At 41.3% G+C, this 20,089-nt stretch overlaps 4 protein-coding genes across 14 annotated transcripts in view; 3 read left to right on the plus strand and 1 right to left on the minus strand.

Annotated features, from left to right (window-relative positions):
- LOC114872098 (BRISC complex subunit FAM175B-like) overlaps positions 1–8,565 on the minus strand; it is a 32,211-nt gene extending 23,646 nt beyond the window's left edge. Inside the window, exon 1 of the mRNA XM_029178888.2 lies at positions 8,341–8,565. The gene's annotated coding sequence lies outside the window, so the exon portion shown is untranslated. The remainder of the gene's footprint in view (positions 1–8,340) is intronic.
- Positions 1,492–5,873, plus strand: LOC114872095 (FHF complex subunit HOOK interacting protein 2A-like). Of its 3 annotated transcripts, none has more exons than XM_029178881.2 (6): positions 1,492–1,773; positions 2,485–3,531; positions 3,712–4,162; positions 4,255–4,618; positions 4,935–5,435; positions 5,501–5,873. In XM_029178881.2, exons 1-6 carry the CDS (start codon positions 1,729–1,731, stop codon positions 5,598–5,600), a joined length of 2,508 nt encoding a protein of 835 aa, XP_029034714.2. In that variant the 5' UTR covers positions 1,492–1,728; the 3' UTR covers positions 5,601–5,873. The 3 variants fall into 3 exon arrangements, with proteins under 3 accessions (XP_029034714.2, XP_029034715.2, XP_029034713.2); XM_029178882.2 differs by lacking the exon at positions 1,492–1,773 and adding an exon at positions 2,078–2,263; XM_029178880.2 differs by lacking the exon at positions 1,492–1,773 and adding an exon at positions 2,331–2,414.
- On the plus strand, positions 5,956–8,148 carry LOC114872101 (DALR anticodon-binding domain-containing protein 3). Of its 2 annotated transcripts, XM_029178893.2 has the most exons (6): positions 6,033–6,125; positions 6,208–6,340; positions 6,419–7,052; positions 7,129–7,262; positions 7,321–7,488; positions 7,571–8,148. In XM_029178893.2, the coding sequence occupies exons 1-6, from the start codon at positions 6,121–6,123 to the stop codon at positions 7,688–7,690; spliced, it is 1,194 nt and encodes a 397-aa protein (XP_029034726.2). In that variant the 5' UTR covers positions 6,033–6,120; the 3' UTR covers positions 7,691–8,148. The 2 variants fall into 2 exon arrangements, with proteins under 2 accessions (XP_029034725.2, XP_029034726.2); XM_029178892.2 differs by having other exon boundaries at positions 5,956–6,340.
- A 567-nt stretch (positions 8,566–9,132) lies between the features above and the next one.
- Positions 9,133–20,089, plus strand: part of LOC114872102 (max dimerization protein 1-like) — a 96,074-nt gene continuing 85,117 nt past the window's right edge. Inside the window, exons 1-4 of one of the 8 annotated variants that reach the window (XM_029178901.2) lie at positions 9,143–9,578; positions 10,896–11,676; positions 16,317–16,410; positions 17,771–17,800. In XM_029178901.2, coding sequence (XP_029034734.1) covers positions 11,622–11,676; positions 16,317–16,410; positions 17,771–17,800 — 179 coding nt within the window. In that variant the 5' untranslated portion in view covers positions 9,143–9,578; positions 10,896–11,621. Of the gene's footprint in view, positions 9,579–10,824; positions 11,677–16,316; positions 16,411–17,770; positions 17,801–20,089 lie in introns of those variants that run through there. The other 7 variants (XM_029178894.2, XM_029178897.2, XM_029178899.2 and 4 more) reach the window with 7 other exon arrangements.

Genomic DNA, 20,089 nt, shown 5'->3' on the forward strand with positions numbered 1-20,089 from the left:
GATGACTTTCAAGACCTTCAAACTTTTTCAATATTTTTACATTGGAAAGATGCCCGAAGAAAATCGAAACAATTACTATTATTAATTTTTCCGCTACGAAAGGTTTTCCAAATTTTCTAAAATTTCCAATTCGAAGCACGACAATCCGATCGCTACCTCGCTGTCGATCATCAAGGCGTATCGATAGAAATCAATCGGTTTTTCCTGCTGGACTCGTTCTACGAATCTGAGGACGCGTGCTTCGAATTCGTAGTCGCATTCGAAGATTGCGAAACGCGAGATCGTCGCCTGGGATCCTCGACGTAAGAGACACGTCCGCTACCGTATATACTTATTTCGGTCGACGTAACGATAAGAGCTCGCGCGACGCCAGTGATAAAAATCGAATACACGGTTACCACCTGCTCGTCGTTAAGGTGAACGAATATCTTTGTCCTCGCGAATAGACGAGTTTTTTTGGTTCCTCAATCGTCTCCCGACTCCCTGTTCCTTCTTCGTCTCGTTCGCCATCATGCTGCGACGAATGTGGAGACTGAAGACGGTGAGTACCGAGTCTGGATCACGAATACGCTTGTCGTGGATCACGCGGATCCGAAGCGTGTCAGAGTGATAAAAAAAATAAGAAAAATACTACTAGAACAGCGACGCGTTGACGCACGAGTTCCGTTGTGTGTATAGCGTCGTGACGTATTTTAATATATACATATTAAAAAAAAAAGAAGCATTAAAGAAATAAAAAAAATAGCGCGAGAAATATCGAGGTACACCGAGATTCTTAAAGCGCGAAGGTTCTTTTTTAGACGAATTACCTTGTCCTAGGTTGTTTAAGAAGAAAATCAACGACTACCGGATGATTCCTCTGTCTAATTGAATATAGCTAATTGATAAAAGAGGCGAAACAACAGGAGGATCGACCATTTCGACGAAGCGTCGCGACTTTTTTTACACTGATCAACCGGTTAAATGTTCAGAGGAGTTGTGTACACGTTAAAGGTGCAAAATAAAAGTCGTCGTAAATCCTGTTTGATTACTTATTTTTGCACGACCTTTATGCGTGAACGATAATAGGTTTCAGTAAAATGGAATTTCCTGCTCGACGTAATCAATAATGGTTCGAACAGTTTCGAAGTTTTGTTCGTCAGCTAATGTTGACGATACCGATAAGGGGATCGTTTAAAAATTTGAAATTCCGACATAATTTGCACAATTTAAAACTCTTTTTAAATTTCGATTCTACCTATCGAATGATTGCATAAGCGATTATCTTGTTGTGTTCAAATCGATCGAAACCATCGCGATGTTCATTAACACCTTAACAAAAATAATCTTGCAATCTTATCAATGGTCGTATCTACCGACCTCAGTCATTCCAAGCGAACAATTTATTTGGCAAATAAGAAGAATTTGTCGTATCTGTTCGTACCTGGGTGAGCACTAATCAGGAATAAACAATTTTTTTTTTTTTTTAATTTTCTATTGGCAACTTCAGAAGTGCCGCCACACAATCATCACACTGTAATCGCCATCTATCGTCGACTAGTAGGAAACAAAATACGTCAAAGCCGCAAAAGCTTGGCTGTCGCGGACAGTGAGCGATCGCAGGGTTGATAATCGCGTGCGAACGATGCGAAATTATGCAAAAGCAGAGAAGAACCGGGCGAGTTACGGCGGCGAGCGGTGTGCATAGCGAGAAATAATCGTAAACGGTATACCGGAAGGCGCAATAAAATGATTAGTGGCATTCAAATTGCCCTGAAGAATGCCATTGACGTGGTGAGTGTGTACGAAAATCCTGATAAGGCTCGTCATTCCTCCCGTCCTCACCTCTACTCTCACTTATTCAAATTTATTTTCAACCTTCGAAATGCTTTCTATTTCTACGCTCCTTTCCATTTTTTTTTTTCTTATTTTCTTTCGTCATCATAATCAACACGAGACTCGTTTTTAAGGCTGTGCTGATCGATCGTAGCGCTGCGCGTGTTGTATATATATTTCACTATGATATTTCTTTCACACCGTCACACGTGTCATTGTATTTATTTACATACGTTCTATCCGTCGACTGATACGTCATGCATTTTGGAATAAATTAATTATTCTTTTATTTCTCTCTGTATCACATCCACGTCGAGGAGGGTGCGCCCACTCAGTATTCCAAAAATATAAATAATAAACGTAATCGAACGTTTGACCAATTAAGGGGACCAGGTTCCTGTTCATTTCTATCGAATCGCGTATAGACGTCGTCAAATCATCCGAACATGTACGTCGTTATATTTAGCCGGTTATATAATTATTCAAACTAGCCTCGCACCTGCGGACTCGTCGAACCACGATTCATTAACATGTGTACATTCAATAGCCTCCCGTGTTTTGCATCTTATTTGTTTTTCCTCGATAACGATCGGGCGGATGTAATACCATCTCTGACTAGAGTTACAATTGTCACCTCTAATGTCCTGACGATTCTTTGTTTTTATGCAGATAGCACCGCCAGCCACTCCGCTGCAAGACTTCACCTACCACTGGAAGCAGTTGATGAACTTCTACGTGAACCACCTGACGAACTGCAAGGTCCCCATACAGTCCACCGGTATACCGCGTCACTTGGAAAGATTGTTGGAGATCCTATTAGAGGAAGAGAAGAATGAGAACGAGCCAGGATCCTGTTTGGAGTACCTGTTGCAGCACAAATTGCTGGACCTACTGGCCACTTTGGCCAGCGCTGAAACTCCTCCCGGAATGAGAACAGTCTGTCTGTCCTTTCTGAGAAAATTACTAGGGAGATCCAAGTATCCTCTGATACATCACACGTCCATCTACAGTCCAGTCCAACGGTTGATAGCCTTGTGCAATGGGAGTCCACCCTCGCCTATGGAGGCCGAGGAGATCCAGTTCCTCCTCACCATTTGCTTCCTGGTCTGCAAGTATCCCCACGTGACCAGTCTGATAAACGACGCTCCATCGGTCCCGAGGCAAAGCACGGCAGCGAATCAGAGCATCGAACGAATAGAAGTGGAGAAGGTCACATACGTGCCGGACAGAAAGAAGAATTTCAATCCGTTGTTCGAACCGCTTGATACTCAAGCGATCACCCTGATAAATCCTAATTTGTTCAGCTCGGAGCATGATAGGTGGCGGTCCCACAAATCGTCCAGCAAATCCGATCCAGCCCGTGGGTCTTCTAGTCAATCGAATGGTTCGATATCTTCCAGAGGGACGGAGAACGCCTCGCAGTCTTCTAGTCCTGTGACTCCGAAGTTGATTAGCGATAGTAGTACCAACGTGTCGGAGCAAGTTCCTGATCCCCAGGACGACGAGATTTCGCACAAATGCGAGGACGTGGCTCTGATGAACGAAATAGACGCGCATCTGCAGAACCTTCAGGATCTACGGTTGGACGTTGAGTACAGTGGAGTTTACGAGGATGCTAGTTGCCCGGAGAACGATCAGACTTCGCTTAGATCGAGGATGGCGCCAAAATCCAAATGCCTTCTACTAGATGCCTTGCTGAGTTACATAAACACAGCGGTAAGTATTGTCCACCGATGACAAGAGGCAAGAGGGTATACTACGCATACATCGACCGACCCCCTTGTTTCACACGAGCCTAATTAGTAGACGTGATCATTTCGACAAATCACGCGTCACGACCGAAAGTATGTGTGAACTGAGGTTGAGTCCGCAATAGAAAGAATGTTTTATTTTCAGGACAATACCGTAAGGATAAGAGCGTGCGAGGGTATAATGGTTCTAGCATCCTTAGACGATCCACCCTTCGCTCAGATGATAGTCAACAGTGATCTAACGACCCTGATATCGAATAGACTGGAGAATCTCTTCAACGCGATTCCAGCTCATGTTGATCCAACGGAGATCGACGGGGTGGATGTTACTTGGGGCCTGGATTCGCCAGTTTGGACGAAGGAGAAGAAATTCTCTGGCTGTAGACAGGTGGCCGCGTTTTTCATGTGGTTCGACTACTGCAATCAGCTGATAAGGGAAGCGCATCCGGACGTGGCTGATGCGTTGGCGAAGAGTATCAGAGTGAATTTCTTGGAGAAGATTGTGACACCGGCCCTGGCCGATCATCACGTTGTTCTTATCACAGCGCTGATTACCAAATGTTTGAAGGAATTAACCTCGACTACGTTGTGTACAGGTACGAAGATTTTCATCGTCTAAACTTTAGACTCCGAAGACTTCTAGATCTTTAAATTCGTGATATGTTAATTTTGTACGACGTTTTTTTAGAGATGAGTTACTGGCTTGTGGGACAAGACAGAGGCCCCGAAATACCAAACGTATGGACGTCACCGGTTTTGCACAGGTTGATAGACAACTGTTTCACGGACAGCGACGATTTAACATTGGAAACGTTGAAACTGTTTGAGGAAATGATAGAGAAACGAAACGAGCATATATTACACTGTCTGGTGTTGGTGTACTTATCGACGCGAGGCTATTACGATAACACAGCCGCGGATAGCGCGATTGCGTCCTGGAGCGACGAGGAAGACGAAAGAGAAAGAGAGAAAAAGGGTTCGCTGGATCTATCTTACGAGCAAAGTCACAGTAGAACCCTGGCACCCAGTAATATTCATAGAATTGTAAATTGGTGAGCATTTCACTTTCATTTCAACTAACAGTCTAAAGGTGTCTCAAGTTTTTCTTGACAAATTGTGAAACAATCTGCTAGAAAATGACGAATTTTCCCTATCGTGGCTGAGGAATTTGCTCAGACAAAAACAGAGTTTAGTCAACGTAAACCCGCTTATCTGTTAATTTGCATAGCGGATGTACGGTGACTGAATCTTTTTGTTTCGCCAACACGAACAGATATCATCATCGAGCTGCTCAACAAATTCTTTCTTTTTTTTTTTTCAATGCAACAAGGTGTTTCGCGCTGGCTCAATATCAAAACACCGTTTCAGCTTCCTGTCCCTGATTCCGCGATATCTGCAAACGGACACGGACGTGAATAATTACGAACGATACATGGCCGACCTGGAGAGGCAATATTCTACGGTGTTAACCGACTGCTCGTTAATGGCCTGGCCGTTGGAAGCGGTGAGCGTCGACGATACGGCCAGTTCCGACTCTAGACCGGAAGCTGACCACTGTTCCGTACGGTTCTACGTGGGACCATTTATGACGATGCTGTTCGAGAAGGTTGCCAATATACCGAGACAAAAGTACGAGATCAATCTACAGTTAACCGTGGTGATCTCGAGGCTGTCGCTTCTGCCGCATCCGTACCTGCATGAATTCTTATTGAATCCTTTGCTACCGCTGGCACCGGGCACAAAAAATTTGTTCACCTGCTTGCAAAAAGTCGTCAAGCAGCTGGTGAACGAGGTACCAAAGACGCCGGATCACAGACAGATGCTGAAGGAGACGCGAGAACGATTGCTCGAGGATTGTTCTCACGATGGGTACGTAAGAAATGAACTTGGCTCCTATCTTACCGATAGCTGATTTTCTGCTTATTATGTTTCAGAGAGAAGGAGAATATACTGTTCGAGAGCGTGATCGTGACGGAGGAGTTTTGCAAAGAATTAGCCGCGATAGCGTACGTCAAGTACCATCATTCTATGTGATAAACCGATATCAAAGAGAATAATGTAAATTCTAGGTGTAATTAGATGTAACATTACGGCCGAGTCTTTTACTTAAAAGTCGTTCTAGATACGCTTAAATAGAAAATTGGTTCTTTTTCTTTTCTTTTGTGATGAATATTTGTAAGATACCTGAAACTATTGATAAGTAATAGCGAATATTATATACATATGTATATGTTAATGTTAATATTTGCAATCGACTTATTTGCACTATTCAATTTGTGACTCTAATAAAGAAAACATTGAAAGTTATTGTATTTTAATGATCAATCAGAAATTCAGTGAATTTCTTTCCTTATATTTCATTGTTTTGTAGTGTATTTATATTGTGATAGAATGTACTTTTGAATTCATTCATTTTAAGAATTGGAGCAAACAAAGTCAGCTGAGAGGCAATTCAAGGTGGTTCATGCTATAGCAACTTCTCACATATGGAGTTTCAAATGGAAAACACATCCATTTGTATACAAACTCTAATTGACAACATAACACTGTATCTATGTGGTAATACTAGTAAAAATGTTTCAGTCATAAAGGTAAATTATGATAATTTAGCAACAAATGGTGAACTGTATTTTTTACCTAGCCTTAAAGTGTGGAAACACTTGCTGCAAGGAACAAATAAATGTGATGGAAAATGTACAACAATTTTGCAACATTTCCTACACATTCGGGGCTGTGAAATGAATAATAGAACTGATGAAGACATTACAAAAGAGGTAAAATGGAGCAGAAAATACCAGCTTCAAGAATACTCACATAACCTAATTTTAAATGGAGTTCATTATTTTCTACAGGTCTTACAGTCACTAGTATCATCTAGCTGCAATTGGTTAATAAAGATACAAAGGTACGTGTTGGAAAAAGAACGAATTTGTTTGTTTCTACATCGTACTCCACTCATAGCAAATTCAATAAAACTAGCTCTCACATCTCAGTGTAACTTTGGAAGGACTTTATCATTGAACAAAGTGTTTAGCTTTAAATCACATCAAGATGGTGAATCAGAAATCACAACAGCAAGATTAAATTTAATACAAAGTGTTACCGAAAAAATTGTAAGGCTACATGGAGGCAGAATATCAGATGAAGGATCAGATTACAGATTTATGTTCACCACTAAGTCACAAGGAAAGGTGGAGGAAAATTATGAAAAATGTGTATGTGGTGTTGTGAAAAATGCGGAAAGAAATTGTAAAGAAGTAACATTAACCTGGGAGAAATACATTAATAATAAAATTAAAGAACTGAGAATGCTCAATGAACACAAATATTTTGAAGAAGATGAACATGAAATAAAGACAGACGATTGCTTCATTGAAAATGTTGCAAAAGCAACAGCTACATTTGAATTACTCTCTGTAAAACCAAGTCGTTCTGTTTTTATTGGATACAACTCTGTACCTAACAAAAGTACTACCAATACAAAAGGTTCTTCTCATTTACAATTTAATATAAATTCCAGAGAATTTCTAAAGGAACAATTTCTATTATTATCAGTTTTTAGGTGCAGCTTTTATATTATATAACACTGCTAGAATCTCAGCAATTATTAAGAAATACAATGACAAAAGATTGAAAGGAGAATATCCTAATTTACCACACGTTTATGATGTAGATTTCTCTTTACTAAATCAACAGGTATTTTATTTGAAAGCCATTTAAAATTAATCATCAGCTAACAAATCTGTATTTACAGGATGAATGGGAACTTGTATATAACTTCATTATTGGGTACCAAGAAGTGATCAAAGAATGCTTGAAATGTGAACTAGTTTTTCAAACAAACCCCCAAGTAATATGCATATTTTTATCAAAACTATGCAAGAAATTTAGTATCTATTATCGCACAACTAAAATTTTAACTGTAAGTATAATCATGAATTTAACACAAAATTATTGTTGCTATGTAATTTGTAATTGATTGTGTGTCTATTATTTTATTACAGGAAGGTTATGATCATTTGATTCCAACAATGATCGCAAGATTATATATGTTGCATGCATTACAAATTATACTTCAAAATTCATTGGCATTACTTAATATAATGCCAGTACCTCGAATGTAATCAATCAATTTGCAATTTCTCAAATAAAAAAGATCATGTTTTTAAGAACTAAATAAAGTTAAAAAGAAATGGAATTCATAACAGCAAATGAAAAACTATTTTCTTACATCTTGTATCTCTTAATTTTTTTACTTCAAGAGGTTATTTTTGTATAGATTTTGTATCATTTTAGACGATTTAACCCTACTTAATCGATATGAACAATGATTTGTTAAAAAATGAATATAATTGGAAAATATAATCATTTTCAATTATTTTTCAACGTTTAAATTAACAATTCAATATGATTTCTTGTGATCTGTGTAACATCATTTTGTACGTGCATCACTATTTGTACACATACCAAAAGTTTTTCAAATTAATATTTCACTTACATATAAAAACATTTTATATGATACGTGTAAATGTTTTTGAACATATCAAATGAAAATATGTAGCAACATAAAATACGACACAGATACTTACAAACTTCTCGATAACGGTCGTAACAAATGAAAATCGGCATACCTTAATACCAATGCAGAAAAACGATAAAAATCATAAAAGTACGCACATTTATAAATAAGCTGCTACAGCTTTTCAAATGTTATGTTCTTTTGTTGCAATTAAATAAAATTTAGAGAAGAAACAATAAATTTCATGCAACTTACTTTTTAGTCAGTTACGTCGCGTACAAGCACCTTCGAAGAAATCCATTTAACCTTTGGCGAAAATTGCAGAAATCAGCTGGATTTAACGTTCTTCGTTTTTTCCACACGTGTTTTATTTTTCCACAAACCGAAAAGTTATTATTTTTCGAATCTTAACTTGAACATGTCACATTCAAACGGCATTCTAAACACAGCGTGGACCACGACGTACTCGGAAGTACCGATTTGAAAAAGTAATGGTTGACAGCAACCGGATGTACAAAATGGCGCGGTCGTATAAACTTTTAAATGTATTTTTCTCAAAGTATCCGAAATCAGAAATTACTAATTGAAATTGTCTCATTCACATGCATAATTAAATATACATATCAATGTATAATCTATTTTTGTTACAGATGGAATAAATATAGGCATAAAAAAGCATATAAACAAATATAAAATAATTAAAAAATCGATAACATCAGATCGCAAACGAAATCGGTAATAGCGTGTTTTAATAATACATTACTACGGTATATGTAAATTCTTACCTTTAACACATTGTAGAAAGAAAAGGGGATATTTATTTCAGGCATATCGTGCTCGAAAAGTACACACACGATAGCGTGCAAGGGAGCGAGGCAAGGAACACAGCCAGCTGTTTGTTTTGTTTTCGGGCATGAGATTCACGTGACACCGCCGGTGCTGGTGGCGGCTCGTACGGCAGCGCCGTGTTATCAACGCTGATTGGCCGAGGCAGTGCACTCGCGCACCGTTCGGCCAATCAGCGATCGCGTAAGAAACTACGTCTGGTGCTTCTACGGTGCAGAGACGTTTGACATCGATAAATGCGTGAGAGTGCTCGCGAAGTGCGGAGGTATCAGGCTGTCGCTCGTTCGTCGGCTTGTCGTAGTCGTCGTCGTCGTCGTCGTCGTCGGGGGCTCGTGGGCTCGTCGTCGTCGGTCAGTTCGAGCCTCCTTTTCTTTGTCCTGACTAGCCCCCCCACTCTCTGCTCCGCGAAAACCTGTGCAATAGTAGTGTTAGGCAGTGCCGATCCACAGTGACCGTCTTTCTTTACGTCGTCGCTCAGCTGCGCCTACTTTAGTGTGCGAGCGAACGTATCCGGCGTGCCAAATGTCACTAGGTGGACGATAGGGTCGAAATACACTCGATCCTCGACGTCGTACATACGCACGCGTTTACCAGTGCATGTATACAACGTAGAGGTATCAGATCCGCGTTCGAGTGTTGTCAGAAACGTACGTTAATGTATTTGTCAGATATACGCGGCACGAACCTCGTTATATTCTTAAGGCTGCTCCGCGTATTGCGTATCGCTACTCTCGCGTATTGTGCCTCGTGCAACGTCTTATACAGTCCGACGTGTGTATGCACCACCGTGCTGCCGTTGTTACTCTCTCGTATGGGAACCACACTCGTTTCCAATCACATACCACGTATTACTCCATGGCGTTATTAACCGTGTACCTAGGCGTGTTTGTGCGGTGTAATGTGCATGTGTGCTAAAAGTCGCTTGCTCGCCACTCGTGAACGGAGAATCAAGGGAGCGCCTTTCTGTGTGTTCATCGTGAACGGGAAACCAGTACAAACATTACCATGATCGGACGCGTATGACGCGAGTTTCTAGAAGATTTTACCGTGTGTTTTGTGCGTGACAACGTACGTTTTCTCTGACGAGGAAATTGCGGTTTTATTGGCACACACACACACATACGCAGAACCACCAACACGGTTGCATTACGTGTGTGTTCGTGTTCGTCTGCCATCGCGAACTGCATATTGCGTGAGTCTGATGGAAATCGTTGACCTCGCGAGAAGTTGACCGAGTTACGTGCGTGAATCACGAAAAAGGACGATTGCTTGTTACGCGTCGAACGTTCCTTTTTTCTCTACTCCGTTATTATACGTTCGGTTCCACGCGTAGTCGTTTCGTGTACTCTTCCCTATTCAAAGTCCAGTTCGAACGCAGAAAAACAATTCGTTTCGTGGTCGCGTCGTCTCGATAGCACGTCTAAACAGTCGAAATATCGTAAAATCAAGAGACATTCTCTTCGGAGTTACTCCCGGGTACACGGCTTCGCAAAGCTGTACGCGTTCAAGGTCGCAGTAGAAAACAAGTAGCCGGCACGTAAAGTGGTCGCATGCACATGCATGCTGTATGGGTACTACCGTGTCCTGACGAAAAATAATAGAGTCGGTAGAGAGCGGGTTACGGGTCTAGAGAACCGGCCGCTACCGATCGAGGTCAGGTTTTTTCGCGTGCGTCGGTTCGTTCGCCCGTTCCGAGTTGACGATAAATTACCAGCGACACGCGTAATCTCTCAACCCTTTCGATTCGCCTAGTGACTTTGCTATAGTCTGCCTCCTTCCAATTGTACCGTTTGCACACGCACGCTTCTCTCTTTCTCTCTCCATTATCACGAAACACGGTCCGGGTTCGCTCGCACGCGACTCCGTGTATGGAAGTGTGGAGCAGCGGTGCGTCGCGTCGTATTCTCGCTTCGCAATACGCGTCCGTTGATATTTTTCTTTCACGTGGTTTGCTGTGATCCTAGTGAATGTTGTGAAACGAAGGTGAAGAAAGGAAGAACCGACGAAGTCAGGCGGAAAGAGAAGGGAGAAGTAACCTTACGAATCTAGTGAAACGTCGTTGAGTAAAAGGAAAAGAGAAAAAAATATAAGTAGAGAGGGATAAACTGGCTTGTAAGCAGACCAGGCTAGTAGAAGTTACGAGTAAGAGACAGACGTGAACGAGATACTCCTAAATCGAAATTCTTTGCACGTGGAACAAACGACAGAGTGGAAACGGAACAGGAAGAAAGATCAAAATAAAAAAAAAAAAAAAACACATACACACACATATACACAATTCTTGATGCGTATCACGGTTGGAGAAGTCTGGCCATCGATTTGCCGTCCGCGAATCTAGTGCGCGTTTGAAATCGTGCTAGCCTCGTGTGTGTTACGTGCACATAAGCTAACGCAGCCAGCGAGGCGCGTGGACGGTCGAGAAAAGGAGGAAGAGGTGGCGGCGGAGGAGGAAGAGAAGGAGTGGCGGTTGAACAGGCGGGTGGAGAGAAAAGTTCGAGAAGCGGCGGTAGCGCCAACCAACAACAACATCAACAACAACAACAACGTAACAGAGAGCCGCGTTGTACGGGGCTGTTGGTGGTGCGCGTTTCTGAACGTTTCTCTCGCGTTGTGTGTCGTTGTGAGTGGCGGGATTGCAGGGAAAGAGGTAGTGAACCGAAGCCGCCAGAATTACGCCAAACCGGGGAAATATGAGCATTGCTGACCTAATACAGGCCGCCGAGTATATTGAACGAAGGGAAAGAGGTGAGTACTCGAAGCTTATGCATTACGTATTTTTCATCTTCTTTCGAGTCGCTCTGAAGTTCCGTCGTTGCTCGTGAGTGTACATACGCCATGTCATTGGCACATGGCAACGAACGCGCGTGTGCCGTAGTTGGATCTCGGAATGCGAACGTTGTTATTAAGCCTTCCGTCGCTTCGTTACTTCGTTTAAATAATACTTTATAAAGAACCGACATTGTTAACAGATATTTCAGGTAAAAATCTTGTATTACGTTGTAGTTTTGATTCGGAGCAGGTTAGCTCTTAGATGGCGGACCATGGAGAGAGTCCCACTTGTATTACACATTATTTTTATTTTCTAAATTTTACACGGTTAAAAATTGTGTAATACATTTAACTTTAAGTTAATATCCTTGTTTGGGTCACTATTCAGGGGTTAATAATTTGGCAAATATGTTTATTTCACGGTGCATATGTGTGAGTCGAGTGTCGTTGTGACGCGTAGGTTGCATCCGTTGCTGCGTGTGCGTCAGAGAAGCGGTAACGATGATCTCATTTTATCACTCCACTTTATAATGTTGCTACGTCGTAGCCGTACTGAATTCGCGTGTTATCTTTTTTCCACGTAACGTTTCGTTGCATTTCGGTCTCGATTTCTACGAGTTTCTGGCGTTCGATCACCATTTTGTAACCCGCGGCGCGGTTACCCCCACCACGGCCTCCCGCCACTGACGCGGCGCGCTTCCTAGAAGGATTCGAACGTTAATGGCGTTTTAATTGGGAGCTCGTTATCGACACGGTATATTATTAGCCACGTTTGCATAAATATCTCAGCAACCGTTATGTTCGCGATGATTCATCGGCACGTGGTATTCTTGGTAAACAACCATTCGTATATTCCACGATTTTCAATCGGATTTCAGTATTTCTTTCTTTTATCGCCTTTTCCTTGCCCGTTACATCACGTGACTTTCTAGTCATAACCAATACTACCAACCTTACGGATCTGTTTTTCACCGGTGCGTGACGTAAATAACGAAAATACACACAGATCACAATAAACGTTTGTCGCCTTGCATTTTTCCACGTTTCGCTTTCGAATAGTTGCTCGAGATTTACGCTGTCGTAATTCTTTTCTGTTTCTCTTAAGATCCCCGTGGTACCGGCCTCGTGTCACGTACATAAAGCCGTGTACCCGCGCGCGGGCACACGTGCGTCCATGTTCAAACGAACACCTCGAAAGAATGGTTTCTTTGTTTTCTCCTTTCCCTCTGTGCTCGTGCATCGATCTTTCCTTCTACACCAACTACATATGTACCGAGCTTTATTCAAACGATAGCTCTTATATTTCTTTTTTTTTTCTTTTTAAATTAACGTCATGTAAATTAAAATCTTCAAATATTAGTAACCTCTTGTTAGACATAAAAAGGGAATTAAAAATTTCACTCCAATTAAGTCCGGATCAGAGAAAGAATAGAAGTCTGTTCACAAAAGGGGTGGAAATTAACTCGTAAAAGGTCAGAAAGAGGTCCCGGTTTATTGGCCATTCTTCTCGTCGACAAGAACACGAGGGAATCACGTTGATCGAGCATTAACTATTATTGCTCGAGGATGCGCGAGATAAGGCTGTTACGTTATTTTAATCGGTCTATTTGGCACGGTTTCCCTGAAAAACGTTCCCGAACGACTCGACTCGACTCGACTCGACTCGCCCAGAGGAACGATTATTATCTTTTTAGAGTTCGTTATGAAACACGCCACGAGGAGGTTTTAAATGTTTGCAGAGGTCGTCCCGAATCGGTCGTTAATCGTCATCTAGCCTCCTCGTGATCGCGGACCACTCGCGCCTACTCTTCTCTCGCATTCGCGTTAATCCTTCAGTTAATAATCGAAACATCCACGCTTGTTTTACAACCGGAACCTTCGTGTTCCATTCGAGGATTTAAGTACCTGGCCAAACAATAAACCTGGTGATTTTTAATTTTAAATCGGTAGAAGTGGCTCGCAAAAAAGCATCGATAATTTGCACCGTTTCGTAAGGCTGAGTCACGATTGACCCAGCCGGCAATTCCTTATTAGGTATAAGTACGGATACAGGTTGAATCTGTAAATTAAATTCCCCTCGAGCCGAAGCACCGTTTCCTTCGTTTCGCGATGAATTGCTCCGTTGACGATCTCGTCGTCGACGCGTTTCCAATTCCTCCTTCGTCTCAGCAAAAAGACGACACGGATAGAGGAAAGGAAAGACAGTGTTCGAGAAGCTGGAGTACGACGGGAAAGAGGGATAGAGGGATAAGGGTGAAGGAGGAGGTATAATAGAGAAAAGGGAGTACAAAAGGGAAGAGTGGAAATTTTTATTCGAATCGCACACCTACGATGGGTACGTACCTTCGGTAGGAAGGGTTCTTGGTCGATTCAAGCCCGCAGAAAAAGCTTACACGTGTTCCTGCTGCTTAATGAAAGGATAGTCGTTCGTGTGAAATACACGTGACCGCTAACGAGCGCAGTGCACACAACGACATAGCAGATATTCGGGAATGTAACTCGTTCACACCGTTTTACTCGTTCCTTCTCTTTACTTTCCAAAGGGACAGAGGAACGTTTTGTTAATTCACGTTGACTCTTGTCTCATTTTGTTGCCAGTCGAGATGCTTTGCGATCGTTGAGTCTCTCCTCTCAGTTAAGTGCCCTTTGAACTCATTTCGAGTGCCACTAACGCACGCGAGAAAATGAGTAATTTTCAAATTAAAATTAATATATTGTACAAACGAAGTGAAGTATCGTACCTTTGCCATCGTTCACGAAATTAGCCACAGGGCTGGCGAACGTTTATTAATTACCAGTGTTGCCCGCTACTTCATCGAGAACTCTTCAAACTATTTATTTATAGCCGCACAGACTCTCGTTCAAGTCGATCATCAAACTCCGCTAATGAGGAAAACGAAACACTCGGGAGAGCCTCTTCGTCGACGTGGTAGCAGTTTGTTTGTAAAATAAAATAGAAAAAAATAGTCTTCCACGAAGAAGAATAAAATCAGGAGTATTCTTCTTCGGGAACCTTTGTTCCACGATTCCCATGTAAAACGCAACTGCTCTTCCAGTTTTGTTCGAATTTTGGAAACAATCGTTTGCCGCTGGTAACCCTTTAGCTGGACGTGAAAACGAGTTTCATAAGGTCCTTTCTCTTTCCGTATATGCAACTTTGCTACAGGTTCAACTGGCTTTATATGGTCGTACAATTTGCATAAACTAGCATCGAGCGTTATTGAATTTGTGCAGGTTTCTTGTAATTGAAACTAGTAATTGCTTGGTTTAGCAATTCTTTAGCCTCTAATTTTAATCCTCGAAACGGAGGCTTAAATTTGGAAACGAATTGTTTCTTAACGATTGAACCTTCGAGGTGTCCGACTAAACGCGTCCACTTTCACTGCGCTGCGCAAAGGCGGCTTTATTCAGTAGACGAAATTTCTCTTTTGCATGACGCGAACTATGCTTTATGGTCATGGTATGCGAACGAGACCAGACGAGACGGTTTTCTTCTTTTACGAGGACAGATGGTCGATGTCGCGGGTGCGCCCGTTCTTTTTCACCGGCTGCCATTAAGTCCGTTGTACGATGACGAGGATCGGACGAAAGACGAGGCCAAAGGAGGCATTTATAATTTACACCACTCGTTATGGCGGGTACTAGTCTCTCGTTTCACATCGTCCACTTCTTTTCCCGTCTTCGTGTTATTCACTTTCTGACTTCTGTCTACCTTCTTCGTTCACCTTACATAATATCAATTTCTCGACGTGACGTCGGACATAAGGACGAGTTGTTTGTAACGCTCGTCGGTTGCCATTTCGAGGGCAATTTTCGTGATAAATTACGGCCGGTGCTATTTTCGTAACGTTGTTTTGCCGGTCAACGTCTACCGGAACCGTGATCCACGAGGAACGTTTGTCCTCGTACAGATTTCACCTTTTCTAAGCAAACAGCCTTTGCATTCGTACGTAACATTAATGATGAGAGTTTACATACGGCCAAATACTCCAAAAATGATAAATAATTAATTTTTTTAATCATCCGTTCAACCCTTTCACTGCTATGGACGCACATATGCGTTCATAATTTGCTTCTTGTGTATCTTAATCATAATCAAATAAAAGTTATCAATGTATATTACTAATTAAACACAATATGTTATCAGATTACAATGATAAAATAACGAAAAAATAAATTGAGAATTGAAATGGAATAAAAAAGAAAAATGATAAATTCTAGAGTACTCAGCAGTCAAAGGGTTAAATAACCGCGTGATTTTGAAATCACTTTGGAATTACTTTGGAAAATTTACCGAGGCGAAGATATCGGGTCAACTCGTGTCCGTTCGCGACCGCCGATCCAGAATCGCGAGGTAAATATCGTACGGAAAGTTCATTCGGTCGTGGACGTTCGGTGCGCTCGCTCGTAAACATTTAGTGTCGCAGTAAGTTACTCTCCGAGAGCAGAACGTGACTTTATTCCGTCGTGTACGGGCTTTAACGAGAGCGAGTCGTGTTTCCCGCGTGTTAGTCGCGAACGGGTGCCGGCCTTTTTATCCGTCGCACCCTTTTGGAATTCGCGCGATGCCATCCGTCGAGCCCGTCCACTGACCGTCGATTGGTTTGTCATTGCAGAAGCTGAACATGGCTACGCTTCAACGATGCCGATGCCCGATGACATGCGGACGGTCACAAAAAGGCCCAAGACGAAAAAATCCCAGGGCAGCAGGTTAGTACGCTCTTTTATTTATAATATACTTTGAATCGTGTACTTGTTTTACTTTAGGTATGTAGCATTGCAAAAACGGGTTCGTTAAAGTGAGTAAACGTTAACTCTTGGACGGCGGACCATGGAGAGAGCCCCTCTTAAAACTGATATACTTAATTTTAAGTTGATACCTTCGTATAAATTCTGTAATTACGGGTCACTATTGACCCAGGCTCCGTCGTTCAAGGGTTAAAAAAAGGAAAGATTTCTTTCGTTTTCTTTCTCGTATCATAAGAGAGTTCAACGATCCATCGGCAAGGCCGTTCGACGACTCAGAAACACCTACTAACAAGAACTTAAAAATACGTGTATCTTATCAGTCGTTCCAAAGACCAACACCTGGAACAGCTGTCTTAAAACAATAACAAACATCAAGGTGTGCTTTTAAGATCCTCTAATCGTGTGTCTGTTACGTACGATTCGCATAGATAGGTCATCGAACTCTTTCAAATAGAAATACCAAAGTCCTTTTTTAAATGTCTACCTTTAGAATCATTGATCGTGTATTTCTTTCTCTCTCTAATTTGTAGCTAATTGCGATGACTAATACGAGACTAAAAATTGTCTCTATATTTTAAAATTATACAGCGCGAGTAGTCATTAAAGCTAGACAAACGAGTAGCGCGTTTAATATTCATGCGCTACATTCAGAAGCGAAAAATAATATCAGCGGCTTTTTTAAAATTCAAAAATATGCGAAACAGACATCTGAGTTACTAGTATATGTGCTTTCCTCTTTACTTCTAGGTAAAGAGGCTTTTTATTTTCAAAAATCACACGCGACAGCTTCTGTTTAAAAATTGCAGGTGTTATGATCGGTTTAAAATGTTAAATATTCGTTTGAATCGAAAATTGACGATGGAGTATTGCCATTTATAAAACAACGTGTAAAAGTTTGATAACTTTCGGTACAGTTTGATAAATTTTCATCCGTGTTTATTATACGTTATCCTTTGAAAGCGGATTTGTTAATTAAAATTTTCAATACGAGTTCAAATTTGAATGAAATCATCAATTTTTCAATGTAAAACGAATCTGCATAAAAGCAGTTGAAATTTTCAATCCACGTACAACTTCTCGGTAAAAGTTTTTCAATTTTCTTGTTTTTCCTTATTTGTTCTTCGTGCTTGGTTTAAAAGAAAGCTTTCACGTGTAATGGAACGCTTTATTTCCCTCCGACAGTTTTAATTTTCATTTGTGCTTCGAACCACGTTCTGTTTTCCTCTTCTTCTTCTTTCCCTCGTCTCTTTTTCTTCAACGTCGCAAAGCAAACGATTTCACCGCTTTGAAGTCTAACAAGAACGTTCTTTTTCCATTGCAGGACGACTCATAACGAGCTGGAGAAAAATAGGTGAGTACTTCATTTATCTCATTATCTTAATCCTATTCAACGACCTCTCGTTTTGTTTTAACTCGTACAATTTGAAAACGTGGCGTGCGTAGAACATGTTTAACGTAAACTCGTTCAACCTTATTTTCAGATTTTTATTTTATAATTTGCAGTAACAAAGTCTAAATTCGTTTCATTACATGTGGCTACACGAGCAAACATAGTTTAACCCTTAGACGGCGTAATTTCAATTTAATTTTCACACCCCCTTTTCCCTTTTTATGGCGTTCGAAGTGTTAATTTTATTTCTCTACGAAAACAGTTTATTAACGTTTATAACGTATACAATTTTCCTGATCTCGAGTCTGTTTGAACGTTGTTATTTGCAACAGAAGGTCGTTGAAGAGGCGAAGAGAAGGAGAATATGTTTCGCGATCTCACCGGACAAACGATCGTCCTTCGCGTGTTAAATTGAAAGCAATTCACGCTTATCTTCGCGTCGTTGCTCGCCACGTACAAAAGGGCTCGGTGTTGTTAATTAACATGCGTGATACGTGTGATTAGAGCCGCCGACCCTTTTGTACAACGGGGCGAGGAAAGTTCGAAACGGAGAGCTGTAGTACAATGGCCGAACGGAGATGGTCCGTTCTGCTTTCCACAGGTTTCCAAGGGGTGCCTGTACTAACCCCGATTGTCGACGTGATTTATACAAGTCGCGAGCCATACCGTTCTTGCTCTTTTCCTGTTGTATATAAAGGAGAAACGGTTTACCAGATAGTCACCGCGAAAACGTGGAACTTTTGATTTGTTACTCGTTTAGGACCGTGGTCGAGACCTTCGCGAAGACTTCGAGCAGAGGAGAAAGGGTATGGTTTATGGATGTTTACATCGAGGATTTTCGGGCCGCGGGGGTAATTGAGCGAAGGGTTTACAATTTGGGAAATAGGGAATTTTATTCAGGTGCGGGATATGATATTTGGAAGAAAATTTCTCGGAGCTCAGATCTGGAAATTGAAAACTGAAAAATAGGTAATTTTAATGGAAGTTCAAAATTGAAAAATAGATAATTTTAATGGAAATTGAAATTTAAAACATAAGAGTACTATAGAGGATGTTAATAATCTTTTACAATTCTGAACAAACAACCTACTTACTAGGCCGAATCGATTAACTGCAAATGATCATTACTTATTCACAGATAAACTATGGAAAATATTGATTACATAGTGTGCGTTTACTACACTGATATGTACCAAATGAATCATAGTAAACACCTTTGACCTGTAGAAAATGGAACACACTCTGTATACTGAAACGCTTTTCTTATTTGCACCAAGCAAACGATGGTTACAATGTTTCTCTTTAAAATACCCAGTAGTCTGCAAGAGAAGATGTAAATGGTAGTATGATGAAAAATTTGTTTGAAACTCGGTTCCCCGAAACTGGTCAGGTACGAGGAAGATTCCCAAGCGCAGTCCACGTCTTCGTTCTCCTCGAATTAGAAACAGAAGCCACGGACGTGCTTAGCCGACTAACTCGGGGGCAAAGGGAAACAAACATTCGATAAACGGTGCGGTTACTCTGCAAAGAGCAGAAACAATTTCAACCGAAAGGATACCCATTAAACTCTGCTACCATTTCACCCTTCGCTCCTTTTCCAACTATTTCATCTCATCTTTGATTCTCTCAGTTGTATAAGCATCATCGATTTTAAATTTATATCTTGCAATTCAAGATAATAAATGTTCAGAACGACCGCAGAGGATTAAACTTTACAATCCAACTGGAAAATTAGTCATTTTAAAATACTCTGAGTGAATGGTTAGAACAATTGAACTAAAGAGGGCAGATGTGGTCTTCCGAGAATGATGTGCTCAAATACTCGGGATTATTGGAATAGTTGAACTGTTGGAAGTTTTACAAGGGTGGGTCCGGTGTGTATAAACGTAAAAAAAAAAAAAAAAAAAATCGAGGCTTTGTCGTCGGCTTGTAGAGCTTTTTGTCAGAAACAGCGAGAGAAGGAGAAGTTTGCATGGTAGAGAGCATACGGGGACAGAGAGACGGTTTGCAGCAGGGGTTACGGTGGAGAGACGAGGTGAAATAGAGAGAGGGTGAGAGTGAACCACCGTGGGGAGAGAGAGAGTCTATCGATTTTTTTTGTCCCCAAGCGACGAAACCATGAACGGGTGGGAGGGAGGGAAGGTGGTGCGTGGCACAGAAACGGCCAATGTAAAAGCCCACATCGCCGACCAAAGAGCCACGTTACACCACGTAGTTAGGTTACATAACGAAACGCAGGCCACGAGACGT

This window comes from Osmia bicornis, chromosome 9, assembly GCF_907164935.1.
Source record: "Osmia bicornis bicornis chromosome 9, iOsmBic2.1, whole genome shotgun sequence".
Taxonomy (NCBI): Eukaryota; Metazoa; Arthropoda; class Insecta; order Hymenoptera; family Megachilidae; genus Osmia; species Osmia bicornis.

Bases quoted from the DNA above. Each gene is read 5' to 3' on its own strand.
- LOC114872095 (XM_029178880.2), top strand. From the start codon at position 2,346: ATGTGTACATTCAATAGCCTCCCGTGTTTTGCATCTTATTTGTTTTTC. The intron at 2,415-2,484 runs GTAATACCATCT...GTTTTTATGCAG, and splicing joins TCGATAACGATCGGGCGGAT to ATAGCACCGCCAGCCACTCC. The intron at 5,436-5,500 runs GTACGTAAGAAA...ATTATGTTTCAG, and splicing joins GAGGATTGTTCTCACGATGG to AGAGAAGGAGAATATACTGT.
- LOC114872101 (XM_029178892.2), top strand. From the start codon at position 6,053: ATGGAGTTTCAAATGGAAAACACATCCATTTGTATACAAACTCTAATT. The intron at 7,053-7,128 runs GTTCTTCTCATT...ATCAGTTTTTAG, and splicing joins AAGTACTACCAATACAAAAG to GTGCAGCTTTTATATTATAT. The intron at 7,489-7,570 runs GTAAGTATAATC...ATTTTATTACAG, and splicing joins GCACAACTAAAATTTTAACT to GAAGGTTATGATCATTTGAT.